General features: G+C 35.5%; 1 protein-coding gene and 1 pseudogene across 1 annotated transcript; one reads left to right on the top strand and one right to left on the bottom strand.

The window, feature by feature from the left end:
• The first annotated feature begins 8,408 nt into the window (after positions 1-8,408).
• On the top strand, positions 8,409-9,340 carry LOC134377373 (olfactory receptor 5I1-like; annotated as a pseudogene).
• A 4,353-nt stretch (positions 9,341-13,693) lies between these two features.
• LOC134376529 (olfactory receptor-like protein OLF2) lies at positions 13,694-14,632 on the bottom strand. Its single transcript, XM_063095042.1, has one exon. The coding sequence runs from the start codon at positions 14,630-14,632 to the stop codon at positions 13,694-13,696; it is 939 nt and encodes a 312-aa protein (XP_062951112.1).
• Between the last annotated feature and the right edge of the window lie 271 nt (positions 14,633-14,903).

The following is a 14,903-nucleotide window of genomic DNA, read 5'->3' as shown; positions in this document are numbered from 1 at the left end:
TCGTCAGATATAAGAATAGCTACTCCAGCTCGTTTTTCTTTTCTGTTTGCATGGTAAATCTTTTTCCATCCTTTCACTCTTAGTCTGTGTGAATCTTTATGGGTGAGGTGGGTCTCTTGTAGGCAGCATATAGTTGGGTCCTGCTTTTTGATCCAGTCAGCCAGTCTGTGTCTTTTGATTGAGGAATTTAAGCCTTTTACATTAGGAGTTGTTATTGAAAGGTGTTGATTTATTCCTAGCATTTTATTGGTTGTTTGGTTGTCTTAGGTGTCTTTTGTTCCTTGCTTTCTTATTTACTGTGTGGTTTCGTGTTTATTGGTTCCTTAGGTTGTAGATAGCGTTTTTGTTTGCTTGTTTTCTCTTCATGAATGCCATTTTTATTATACTAGTGGGTATTGATTTTTTTGGGGTTTTTATGGCAGTGGTAGTTATTTTTCAGGAACCAAACCCAGTACTCCCTTACCTTAATTCTTGATTATGTATTTGATACCCTACCCTTTTAAAGTTTCCTTGTCTTGTTAATGTTTTCTTTTCTTTCTTTTTTTTTTTTTTTTCCTCTACTGGAAAATATTTTCAGCATTTACTTCATTAAAAAAAATTCTATTGTACTTTAAACCCATTGTATTAGTTTCCTATGGCTTCTGAAAATATTACCACAGTGTTGGTATGCTAAAACTTTACTCTGTCACAGTTCCAGAGGCCAGAAATCTTAAATCATTGTCACTGCACTGAAATCAAGGTGTGGATCCCTCAGGTGTTCTAAGGGATAGTTTACTCCTTGCCTCTTCCAGATTCTGGTGTCTGCAGGCATTCCTTGACTTGTGGACATATCACTTCAGTCTTGAAGTCTGGGATCTTTAAACTTCTCTTTGCTCCATCTCCATCACTTCGTGTGTGTGTGTGTGTGTGTGTGTGTGTGTGTGTGCATGTGCGTGTGTGTGTGTGTGTGTGTGTGAGTGTGTGAAATAACCTTCTTCCTCTGTCTTACAAGGACATTTGTTGTGGTGTTTAAAGCTACTCAGATAATCTGGGATAGTCTCCCCATGTGAAGATACTTAACTTAATCACCTCTGCAAACAACCTTTTCCCAAATAAGGTAGCATTTACAGGTTGCAAGGATAATAGACTGATATTTCTGAAATTCCATTTTTAAGTTTAACACACCCGTCTTCTAGTGGCCAAATCATAATTTTATTTTTTTATGTTTTTACACTAACACTTCGAGTGTTTTCTCACTCTCTTAAATTTCATTGGTTATTTGTTATTGCTTTTATTATTATGAGTCATTTACTTAAATGCAACATAGACTCAATTCAATTGGGAAAAGCACTTGACATGACATTAAACACCTGTGTCCAGGTTCTGACTATGATGACTAACCTTGAGTAAGACACTTAAACTCATTTAACTTCAGTTCTTTAAAATATAAATGAGATGAGCTGCCAGCCCTAGAGCATATTGCTGGGCTTAAACATAATTAAAAACTGTAAGAACCAGGCCCATAAAATACACTCTCTTTAATGATTCTTAAAAAGACATCTTTGAGGTCAAGTGTAACTTGCTAACCATTAAAAAATAAAAATATTCTAGTATCTCTGGCACAGTTAGGTACTCATTCTTTCTTTTTGTTTTATTTTTTCATTTTTATCAATATATAATTGACAGTTTAAAAATGTATGAATTTAAGGTATACAACTTGATGACTGGATGTATGAATACAATGTAAAATAATCATCACAATTAGGAGAATTGACACATCTATCACCTCATGTAGTTACTGTTTAGGTAGCTCCTTCCTTCCTTCCTTCCTTCCTTCCTTCCTTCCTTCCTTCCTTCCTTCTTTGTTTGTCATAAAACCAATTACCATCTACCCCCCCCCAGCAAATTTCAATATACAATACAGTATTGTTAACTATAGTCACAGTGTTGTAGATGAATAATTACCGGCTGAAAGAATGAAGTTCTGTTGTTATTATGATGAAAATATTGCTCTGCACTGATTTTCAAGAGTTTTAAATGGTTTCAAATTTTGCTTGTCACCTGTGAGACTTTGCACTGTAAGATACAGGTAAGAGAAAAATCTTTTACGTTTGCTCTTCTGAAAACAGCAGGGTTTTTCAACCTTGTCATTACTGACATTTTGGACCTGTCAATTTTGTGCTTTGTGGGGTCTGTCCTATGCATTATAGCATGCTTAGCAGCATCTCTGGCCTCTACCTATTAAATGCCAGTATTTCCTATGTTCACATTTGAGACACATAAAAATGTCTCCAGATGTTGCCAAATTTCCCCTGAAGAGCAAAACGCTCCCAGTTGGAACCACTGAACTAGATTGCATCAACATACTATAGCTCTAGTTTCAGAGGAACCTTGAGTATTGAAATTTCCTGTGTTTAAGAAGTCTTTTTAGGTCCCCGGCCCTTCTCATTTCAGCCAGTTACTAGTTTGATATCTATCCAGAATCTGCTATTCCACTTTCAAGGATCTTGGGTGTCAAAGTTTCAGGGACACACAGTTACTCTCACTTTTGTGTAGATATTAGCGCTCTCCATGTCATACTAAGATAGAGTCATACTTTTCATTTCTAAAGACTGATTTTTTGCACTTTGTTATCCAAAAATAGTCTGCTTTATATTCAACTTCACACACACACAAATTAAATATCAGGTTTCTCTTTCCTCCCAATAGTATTTCACAGGCAGCTCCCTCACTTATCATCAGGAATAATCAAGGCGCACTTAACGCTCCTCAACCATATCTGAAAAGCAACCACAAAAAATGTGTCTTTTTTACTTCCTCACTTACTCACAACCCTTTACTTACAGGGTGTAGAGGTCGACATGAATTTCTCATTCGCTTACTAACATCATCTTAGATTTCCTGTAGGGACCCAACCTGTCCTATTCTTGGTGATCTCTGTCTTTGCACTCAGCATAGTTTGTGGAAGCATTCATGGCCAATCATCAAGAGACCTCTCCACTGTTTTCTGGGTAGGCACTAGTGAGTTAGTGAGTCAAATGTGGGATCTATCTGAAATTATTGGAAAAGGAGAGGCTCATCCTGCTGAGGCTCATAATCTGGGCAGATAGAAGCTCAAAACTGCTCATAGCTTTCTGCACCACGAACAGAGAGCCTGACTGAGATTTAAATCATCAAAGAGGAAAACATAGCAGAGGGCTGGAAAAAGACAGATACTTGGTGGAAAATCTTTTGAATATTTATATCCTTTCACAATTGATATATGTCTGGATTTTAAAGGTTCATCGTCAATAAATTTCTACTTTCATTTGTACTTTAAAAATGTGTTCTACAACATCCAACCAAAAGATGACTAATACACTTTCTTATCAATAACTTTTTTATTAATTGAACAATGTTCAAGTTCCTCAAAGTGGATTTCAAGATAATTTTAGTTATGTGTGTGTGTGTGTGTGTGTGTGTATGTATGTGCATATATAAATATATATGTATGTATATATGCTCTTCTCATATATATGTATACATATTTTTTCAACCTTACTTATCTTTCTTCATTAGAACACATTTTCCCTAAACCTCATTTTCAAGTCTCCAAACATGCCATGAACTTTCCAGTTTCCATATAATTGCTTATATTGTGTTCCCTATTGTCTCTCATTCACTGTTTTGCACTTGACAAAGTACGTAATGCCCAATTCAAGTTATTCTCCTTTTTTCTGTTTTATCTTAGAACAGTCCCTGGAAGAAGATATTTGCTGAGGAAATGATTCATTGAATGCAGATGTTCTGATATGTTCTGGCCTTGGGTGGACAGAATTTGATTTGAATACAGATGTAAATGTATCATAGTACATACCAGAATTTTTAAATTCATTCATAATTGGTTTTCCTTTGACATATTGACTTTCAAGATCTTTTAGTCTTCAGTCACTAGGTAGATATGTTTTTCTTTTCATTCCTGTTTATTACACTATCACTTTGCATAGATTATTCACATAGTTGTTTGATAAATTGCTTTGTGATTTTTAACTTAAATTATATACTGAATATTATAATCAACTTTATACACAGTAAACTACCATTTTAAATGCCAAAATATGTTTCTCTGTGGCATTCTCAAGACATAGAAAATCACATTACATTATTTCACTCTGTGTTTAATCAAATCCTGAGTGGAAGTGTTTAATTGCTCATACATCTTTTCCCACTGGGAATTTAGATTTCAGAGATTAGGTTCTTGGGCCTTAATGTGAGATCAAAAAGCTGATCTCAAAAGCCTCAAAACAAAATATAAAAGGTCTTGCTTGTCCTAAAGAACCACAGCCCTCCTAAGGGAGACATGCATTTCTTCTATGAACAGAGAAAGCCTGCTCCAAATTATGGTAAATGTACCAATAATTTGTTTTTAAATTTTTTAAGTATCAAACTTAATTTTCCCAGTGAAAAATGAGCTGGTGTGCACAACAGTTAAGTAGAAATGTAAATAAAATAAAGGTAGTGACTGGTAAGTTTTAAAAACTTAATCATAGGTTATTAAAGCTGTATGGAATTTTAAATGCTCACCATTTAATAATCACTTATTTTACACATAGGAAACTAATGATCTGAGAGTAAAAATGCCTAGAATAGAACCGGTTTAAATCCTCAAGGTGTTTCCAACAACAGTCACAGCAACAACAAAGTACATTCAGCACATGCTATTCTTAAGACATCTCTTAGCATTATTGGACTTCGTTTAGGAATCTAAATGGAAACACAGACATACACAGCTCTCCTTGCATATTATTTCTTTTTAAAAATGGAGCAGATTTATATATCAATTAATGCTGACTCAATTTTAATATAATATTTTTTATTCTATCTTAAGGTAATGGATTGATAGCAACAGTTATCAATACACAAGTAACAGGATGGGGGTGGGGCTAAGGGGTTGGCTTTAAGGGAAAAAAAGTTTTAAAAAGTACTAGGGTTCAATATGGAGAACTTATTGCAGTAATTTTTTTGAACTAATAATTTTCAGTAATAATTTTGCTGAACTCTTTTAGAAACCTCCATTCCCATATGCAATTGCATTAAAGAGCAAGTCATTAGGCTCATTTTCTGAGTCTTCTTAATCTTTAGTTTCCTATGCCCTGGCCATTATTCCTTTTGGCTTTCATATTTCATTTTGCATCCTTCAAGTGTCTTTTGATCTTAAAGCATGCAACAACCTTGAAAGATTATTACAAATAATGTTCTCTATTTAAATTGATTTCATTGTTACTTTTAATTCTGTAATAAGGGTTTTTGGAAGAAAAATATCTTCAGCGAAGAGATGTTTTTTCTCCAATGGCACAGACCATGAACTGATTTAAGCATTGTCCCTAAAGATGAATCTCTTTATTTGATGCCTACTTTTAATGGTCATTCTTCATAATTATAAAAATGGAGGATGACAAACACAAAGCAGTACTTCCATCCAACCTTCACTTACTAAGCACTGGTATATGATGTCATACATACATAAAGATATCACTGTGTCTTTTCCTGGCCTTCGCAGCAGTAGCCACTGATCTGCTCCTTAGTCTGTTCATTCATGTCCACCATGCGTATAAAGAGAAACAGATGGGGCGTCACTTCATCAGAGTTGATACTTTCTAATGCAGAAAACCAAAGGAGGGAAGGGCAGGAGGTTAAGATTTTGGTAATGTTGTTAGACCAGTCTCTGGGATGGAAATATGAGATGAATATATAAACATATGTCAAATATGAAAATATTTAAATGCTGAGTTTATGGGAGACAAAGAATCATTTAACGGTTCAAGCAAGAAGGCAACCTAGTAAAACATATTTTACACTGATAACTCTACTGTGGCATACGTGTGGCTTTTGTAGCATTTTTGGAAGTAGAGTGGGAGGGACTGGATGGAAAGAGGTGAATTAAGAAGTTTAAATTAAGGAAAAGAAGGGTTGATTTAAGCAATGGAATATTGGTGATATTAAACAGGTAAACTTGAATATTTTCTGTATTTTCAAAATTGAGTCAATGGTTCTTGATTAGTTTTGAGCTAAGGGAAGTTTCTCACTTTGGCCAGCAGTATAGGTAGTGTAGATGTATACGAAGATCAGGATCATAAAATAGACACAAGTTGTAGCAACTAGTATCAATTTAAGTTTATTTTTTACCTGAAATGTAAATGTGCTTATTGGATGGTCAGATTTTAGCTGGACAGGTGGTTTGGGATGGATATATGAAAGTTATCACTGTAAATATTTAAAGAAAGGCATACCATCTATACATAAAGGCAAACCATCTGTTCCTAGAATTACCTAAGAAGAGTGCGCATAGTAAAGACAGGAGTAGGTCAAGAATGAAGCGCTAGGAAAGTACCACCATATATGAAGGAAGATGAGTTTGGCTATATTGAGATTAGGAGACAATCAAGAGAGATTCATAGAAGTTAAGAGGCATGAGAATTTTAATAAGAAAAAAGAGGTCTATGACATGATATAGAGAAATAAAAGACATTACATATTGAAACATCCTTTGATTTGACAGGTAGAGTTTCGTTTCTGATGTTGATCAGAAAGAACTTATTAAGTTCTTGGGACAAAAATCCTATTTTTGTAGGCTGAAGGGGGAAGGTGAAAATCAGTTTGTTACTGCAATAAAATTTGGGGGAAAAAAGGGAAATAGATACAGGGTTATATTTTTGAAGATGAAATTGCCTTAAGCATTTTTATGTGCTGGAAGTTTATGAGACAGAGATGATTGGTAAAAACATAAGCATCTTAATTGACATGAGCAGAGTTGATGGGATCAACCTCAGACAGGAGGAGCACGTTCTCCCCAGAGAAGGGAGAGAGGCAGTCACTGATGAATTCAAATGCTTGTATGATGACCCTATGAGAAAGTTGAATACACACTTATTACTATTTTATATTTTTCTCTACAAAATATAAATTATTTTCTGAGTGAGAGAAGAAAGCAGTAGGACGGGGCCTTAAATAGAATAGTGAAGTTTTGAAATAGCTATTATATAAGGTGAATATCTGTGTATTAAAAGGTATTACAGAACAAGTATATGTGTGCATACACACATGCACACGCAGCATAAAATTATTACTCATACAAATATAAAATGATCACTTTCACTTATTTTGCTTACTTCATTCACTAATTAAACTGTTACAACTAGTACAAAAGAAATTTTTAAAAATGACAATATTACAGATCAGGAATTTATAAACATATTTACAAATGGATACAAAACAGTTTTTTTCAATAGGGAAGAGGGATATTAATTGTCTCTATACTAGACAAAATTTGCATTTGTATGGACAAGTATCATTTGCATTGTCATTGGTTATCTACAATTTACATAGTTGCAAACTACAGCAAGGACAAAGAGAAAGACATAATTTAGAGGGATAGATAGATAAGTCTGTGTAAAAGTTTGTTTTTGTTTTGTTTGTTTTGTTTTGTTTTGTTTTGCTAGAGAGATCATGGAAACTTTCCTGGCTACCATTAATATGCATGTCTGGGTTGAATATAGCAAATTTGTAAGTATGAGAATTTGTCTGGTTTTATTCCATACCTTGGATTTCACACTTAAAAAAGGAAACGAATGTCTGGATTAAGCTAGAATTCACATGATGCCACTTTGTAGCAGTAAATGAAAAAAATAGTGGGGATATTGAGGCCGAAGAAGGAAATTTATTTAACTCATAACTTGATGTGAAAGGTGCTTTCATTGTCATTTTATAGGTAATGAAACTGAAACTCAGTAATTGGTCTGCCCAAGGTTTCATAACTACTGAATGACAGAGCTCAGACTCAGTCACTTAAATAGCTAATTCCGAATTTTGGTTGCTTCTATTTTATCAGAGGACCTCAAACAACTCTAAGAGTTCCCTGGTTCTTCAGAAGGAAAGCCACATCTCAAAGTGAGAAATGCCAAATTTCTGGTCCTATATCCACAAGGCTTCACCTGGAAGAGCCACGCTTTTATCTGTTTTGGAAATAAACGTGGACGACACACAGGAGGGCAGAGGCTACTGCTTTGGAGTTGGGCATAGCGAGGTGTTTAGTCACTATCATTTGACATTGATGGTAGACCGGAGATTTGAAGAAATGAAGGGTGAAGCCCATGTTTAGAGTTCAGCAATTGATTTGATGGTGATGCAATTTAATAAGGAAAAAAATAGCTTTAAGAAATACAGGTTGTAAATTACCAACTTAATTTTTAAAGTATGAAAATGTATGTACTATACTATATTAAATGCAGACATGTGTAGTTGCTGTCAGATGCCCAAGTGGAGTTAGAATCATTGTTTTATTTATGTTGACCTTTTCCTTGTGTGTGTGTGTGTCTGTGTCATTATCCAGGTTATTATTAACATTTCCATCATTGATTTGTCATGACTCAAGAAAATCAGAAGCATTGTACATGATGGAGTTGGAGAATGGCACGGTGAAAACTGAGTTCTTTCTCCTGGGATTCAGTGACCATCCAGAACTTCAGAATCTTCTTTTCGCTGTGTTTCTTTCTATCTACTCTGTTACCCTGATTGGAACATCAGGATGATTTTACTAATCATAGTCAGTTCCCACTTGCACACTCCTATGTACTTTTTCCTCTGCATGCTGTCATTCATAGATGCATGCTACTCTTCTGTCATTGCCCCCAAATTACTTGTAAATTTGGTTTCTGATGAGAAGGCCATTTCCTATAATGGCTGTGCTGCACAGTTATATTTTTTCTGCTCTTTGGTTGACACAGAATCTTTCCTCTTGGCTGCCATGGCATATGACAGGTCGACAGCAATCTGTAATCCACTGCTTTATACAGTTATTATGTCCAAGAGGGTTTGCTGCCAGCTTGCAATTGGAGCATATTTGGGTGGCACGCTGAGCTCAATTATTCATACCACTAACACTTTCCAGCTGTCTTTCTGCTCGAAAGAAATTAACCATTTCTTTTGTGATATCTCCCCACTCTTCTCTCTGTCCTGCACTGACACTTACATGCATGACATTATTCTGGTGGTCTTTGCTAGTTTGGTGGAAGCTATCAGTCTTCTAGCAGTTCTCTCTTATATGTGCATTGTAGCAGCTATTCTTAAAGCCAGTTCTGCAGAGGGAAGAAAAAAAGGGTTTTCCACTTGTGCTTCCCACCTCATCGTGGTCACTACTTATCATGGTACCCTCATCTTCATTTATTTGTGCCCCAGCACAGATCACTCACTGGACATTGACAAAGTGACCTCTGTGTTCTATACATTGATTATACCTATGTTGAACCCCCTGATTTACAGCCTAAGGAACAAAGATGTCAAAAATGAATTTAGAAAAATTATTAGCAGAAAATTGCTTGCTTAGGTTAGTATGAAATTGGGCATGACAACCCTTTAACAGTGTCTGTTCTTGACTGTTGGTTTTAACTACTGGAGAAATCAATTTAATATGAATGTTTCCCAAATCTGTGAGTAATGAGGCTTCAGCCACAGAAAAGGGCCAGAACCTAACACTGGAGGTGGGCTTGCTCACAACCCTCACTTCATGTCTATCTCTTTCTTATCTTAAAGTTGAAATTTTTAAAATTTATTTCAAGGCTGTTTTACCCTTCAATTTATCTCCTATATTTCATATTATTACTCCTTTTCTCTTTCCTAAACTTCTATCTCTATTACTCCCAGTAAAGGATAAGCCATTGACATATATTAATCCCATTTTGGGGAAAGAAAATCAAAGGGATCCGCTTGAAACTCTTTATTAATTGATTTTGATCTCCACATAAATATGTGCACATTTGAGTTTAGCTGTTCAAATGCCACTAAAGCTAAAAAGCATTTCTCAAATATTAACCCCTACACAATTTTTTTTGTGAATCACCCTTCTATTTCAGATGATAACTTATATTCTAAATCTCATTAGAATCTTATGTATGCCTTTTTTTGGATTCACATCATTTTCTATCTTCCTTTGTGTTATCTGTGCCTGTGTTCTATTCCCCTACTAGAATTATTCATTAATTCTTATGCATTCTTTGATCTCTTGGCTCTTTATCACAGTAGTTTCCCCAGTATATATGCTGAGCAAATTTTTATGAAATAAGTATAAGTAAGTTTTCTATTGATTGTTCTTAGTTTAGACCATATACCTCTAATATGCAGAAACTATGTATTTCTGTTGTAGTATTTTTGATTTATTGTCCAGAGTGGTACTCTATACAAAAGTGACTATTACAAGATATTGTCAAGTATAATAGTTTTTTCCCCACCAAAATAGTAAATATTCTCTAAATTAAAATCTGGCTCACAAAATATTTTATCAAAAATACACTGAGTCTGAAATATCTTGATTGGCAAGGAAATGGTTAACATTTCTGAGAGAAGCTATGCTCTGGAGCCAGGTATGGAAACTGGAATCTATCAATGGTGGGATGATAAGTTAGTTGTGTATGGGGCATGATCCATAGACAAGGTGTGGCTGGAAAGTGTAAAAAAAAGTGTTACACCCAAAGATGAGGTTGAGTGGTGGGAGCAAGTATAAGCTAGAGAAAAAGCCTTCTGATAATAAAAAAATGTATGGTAGGTTGTAATTCTAGACTACAGTCTTGTTCCCTGCAGTGAGATATGTTTTTACAAGAAGGGATTTGTCTACAGACATCAGTGGTGAGGTAGGGCTCTGGCCAACGTGGGCTTTCAGTAGTGAAGACTGGAATGACATCGTGCAGTTGAGGAGAGCTAAGCACTTACCCTGAATAGGAAATATCCTTTGAAGAGTATGGGTTCATTAAAATAGGTATATATTGATTCCTTTGTAGCTAAGTGTGCTGTTTCAGCTGATGATATTGGGATAGGGCCGTGCAAGATCACATAAAATGAAGTGCTCTGGGATTAATTATCTACATTCACTTCTTGGGAATGTAGAGTCTTGGATTCAGATTAATGGTATAGTTTCAGGTATCTGGCCTGAACATGGAAATGTAGTGGCTAGCAGGGTAGTCCAGTAAAAAACGTCTATGCACCTCTAACCAGTAGTGAAGACAGGGCTGGGAAAACTAAGTCCTAAGATGGCTGTGCAGAGAGCTACAAATATGGCCTGAGGCTAGGATCTGCAACTGGAGTCCTACCTACTAGGAAAGCAGGGTCTAAATAGGATAGATGATGGGGCATGGAGATTCTTTTACATGACATGAGTCAATAAACCATGCTATTTTCTCTTTCAGAACCAGGGATTTAGTCCCTGATAGTTAGCTCACTATGACTTTATAAAATTTCTCAGGCATATATTTATACACACACACATATACATATATACATACATACATACATATATACACACACATACTATAGATATAGATATCTACATATATACACACACATACATATATACATACACACGTATACTATAGATATAGATATAAAACATGCCTACATATATACACAGACACATATATATATGCATACACACATACATATATACACACACATACATATACTATAGATATGTAGATACATATCCACATATATACACACATATACATATATACGTACGAACACACATATACTATAGATATAGATATGTAGATACAATCTTAAAATGTATATATTAGGGCCGAGCCCGTGGCGCACTCGGGAGAGTGCAGCGTTGGGAGTGAAGTGACACTCCCGCCGCGGGTTCGGATCCTATATGGGACTGACCAGTGCACTCACTGGCTGAGTGCCGGCCACGAAAAAGACAAAAAAAAAAAAAAAAAAATGTATATATTAAACTGTGGTAAAGAGATGAGTAAACAGAGAATGACACCGTTAACTAAGCTGACTAAGATCTCAGAGGTAACAAGTCAATCACAGTATACAGACTTGAACCCATGCCTGTCTCACTTCAAAGTACAAGCTCTTATCTTAAACTTTCTCTTATCTTTTTATCATTTTCCAAAAATGAAAACAAAGCAAGCACAAACAAATAATGGATTGCTGGTAATATGTAAAGACTATTGAATCAGTGCCTTTAAAGAAAAACACGAGAAAAAAAAATAATTAAGGATTTTTTTTCCTTACACATGTATGTGAAAAATGGGCGGTGAATCCAATTTTATATAGCATGAGTTTTTTAGCTTTTATAGCTATGAATGTATCTAATAGGTTTTTAATCAAGTACACTGAATTGGGAAGAGATTTGGGCAATGATTGAGAGGTTCTGATTAGTAATATTTCCTGTGAACATCAAAGATGTTATTTGAGGTTATAGAGAGCAATAAATATTTTTAAAATAGTAATTTTAAAAAAAACTGTGTTCAATAAGTAATGTATGAAAAAATCCTGCTGAAAATTATGTGCTGTGAATGAGTTGTTTTATTCCTAGGATATTTTGAAGTATAACACTCAATGTATTTTATAAATACAATATGCAATTAACCTAATTCAAATTGAAATTTATTACAGGATTACAAAATATCCAATGACTCAGTGCTGACATTACCACTCTGAACATTTTGTTTACAATCGAGCTCCAGCTTATTTTACAGATATACAGAGAAAGAATACATAAATTATAAATGAAATAGTAAAATACTATTTGTGTTTTTTTTTTACTGAACATATATTTGTGTGAATAACTGCTCTTCTACAACTTAGCCTGTATCAATTGGGCACCGTTTTTATTTCAACTAACATTAAACATTAACATGATGTGATTTTGTGAACTCATCAGGGGAGATGGAAGTCTCTTTTCAGCGGCCTTGGAAGAAGGTCCAGGTCCTCCACCACCAACTCCTATTTGCGCAGCTGCTGAACAATTGTCAATAGCACCATATCTTTTCTCCAGATTGAGAGCAAGTAGTGAAGTCCACAGCTGATGCTCAGATTGCCAGGTGCAATACAAAAGTCTGGAGCTGCTGATAATGGGAACATCTGCTGATATAATGGGGCAGAATAAAGAGGAATAGAAGTTCTGAGAGGAGAATTTATTTGCATCAAATGATCTGTGTCCCTTATAACTTATTTCAGCCTAGGACAAAACACAACAGGTGAAAACAGGCTTCATTTAAGGTGAACATCCTAAAATAAAATAAAGAAGGGAGTTATTTTTCTGGTAAATTTACAAAGCTTCATTTTTGCATCTATTTTGCAGTGGGTATTGATTTCTTTGTTGAATTTTTCAGTGGCATTCTGGAGGCAAACGGTAACAAAACAGAAATAATGAGGAACAGGATAGTTAAGGGATTTGTTTTTATGGAATTTTGAGTCTAGGGCAAGAGCTTCCTATTTTATTCTTATTTATTTCCTACATAATTACTTCTAAATGTTATGTTGGCCATTGATACTGAGATATTAGTATATAAACATGACTCAAGACAGACTAAATTCGATTCTCTAAAACTTTCTTCTGCCTGAGCAACTGTATTTATTAAACACATATTTTATCAAATGGAAACATAAGGAGGGTATGTTGAATTGGTGCAGGAAGAGGATTTGCTATTACCCATAATATGTCACTGGGGCATAGTCACGAATAGAGAAGGGAGGTATAAAAAGACTGTCCTTACAAAACTAGATGAGCCAATTTCTACTCTTCTTTCATTTAGAAGGAAGACTAAGACTAATCATTTCTGCTCCCTGAACATGGTGGCAAGTAATGAAAAATACCTTCTGCAAAAACCTATGTCAAAGAGCATAAACGGTAACTCTCAGAATATTTAAATATTTTTAGACAGAAAACACCATTTCATTCAGAGCATGATTCAGGGCTGACTGCTTTTTTCAGAGCATCCTTCACATCCTTGTTTCTTAAGCTGTAGATCAGTGGGTTTAACATAGGAATGACAACTGTGTAGAACACAGAGGCCATTTTGTCCGTGTCCATTGAGTAACTAGAGCTCGGTCGGAAATACATGAACAGGAGTGTGCCGTGAAACACAGCCACCGCCGTTAAGTGGGAGGCACACGTTGAGAAGGCTCTGCGTCTGCCTGCGGCTGAGTTCATTCTGAGGATGGTGGCTATGATGTAGCTGTAGGAGAGGAGGACAGTGACGATGCTGCACCCCACAACACAGCCAATGAACGTGAACATCACAATCTCATTGATGGATGTATCTGAGCAAGAGAGGGCTAGCAAGGGTGGGATGTCACAGAAAAAGTGATTGATGACATTGGAATTGCAGAATGACAATCGAAATGTGCAGCAGGTGTGGATTGCTGAGTCCACCAAGCCTACAACGTAGGCAACAGCCACTAGCTGGGAACAGATTCTCCCGGACATGGCAATTGTATACAGAAGTGGATTGCAAATGGCTACATAACGATCGTAAGCCATGACTGCCAACATGAGACATTCCACATCTGCAAAAGCCCCGAAAAAATACATCTGAATGACACATAAATTATATGGAATCCTCTTTTGCTCACACAAAAAATCAGCCAGCATCTTGGGTGAGACAGTGGAGGAGTAGCAAACATCACAGAAAGACAGATTGCTCAGAAAATGATACATGGGCGTATGAAGTCTAGGATCCATCTTGATCAGCAGAATCATTCCTAGATTAGCAACCACAGTTATGCTGTAAACCAGGAGAAAGAGCACAAAGAGTCCCTGCTGCACATCCTGCCTGCTGGAAAGTCCTAAGAATACAAAGTCGGTAAAGCCAGTGCAGTTCTCGACAGTCATCACTTGGATCTGGAAATCTCTGGTCTTGCAAGAAGGAAATGAAAGTGGAGGGTTAACATCATCTTCCTATATTAACAGTTAAACTACTGGTTCTTTATTTTATTTATTTTTTGTTATTAAAAAAGATAAACAATGCAAAGATTTTTAAATGTCCACTGAACCTAGAAAAAATACATCCAATTTAATGTAAATCAATAAAATGATAATATCTCTTAACATTTCACTGTACAGGGTTATAACATACTTTCATCCAAATTAAATCATGCAATTT

The sequence above is a fragment of the Cynocephalus volans genome, chromosome 4, assembly GCF_027409185.1.
Source record: "Cynocephalus volans isolate mCynVol1 chromosome 4, mCynVol1.pri, whole genome shotgun sequence".
Classification (NCBI taxonomy): Eukaryota; Metazoa; Chordata; class Mammalia; order Dermoptera; family Cynocephalidae; genus Cynocephalus; species Cynocephalus volans.
Note: the sequence above shows the minus strand (reverse complement) of the source record. Positions and strands in the feature narration are given on the sequence as shown.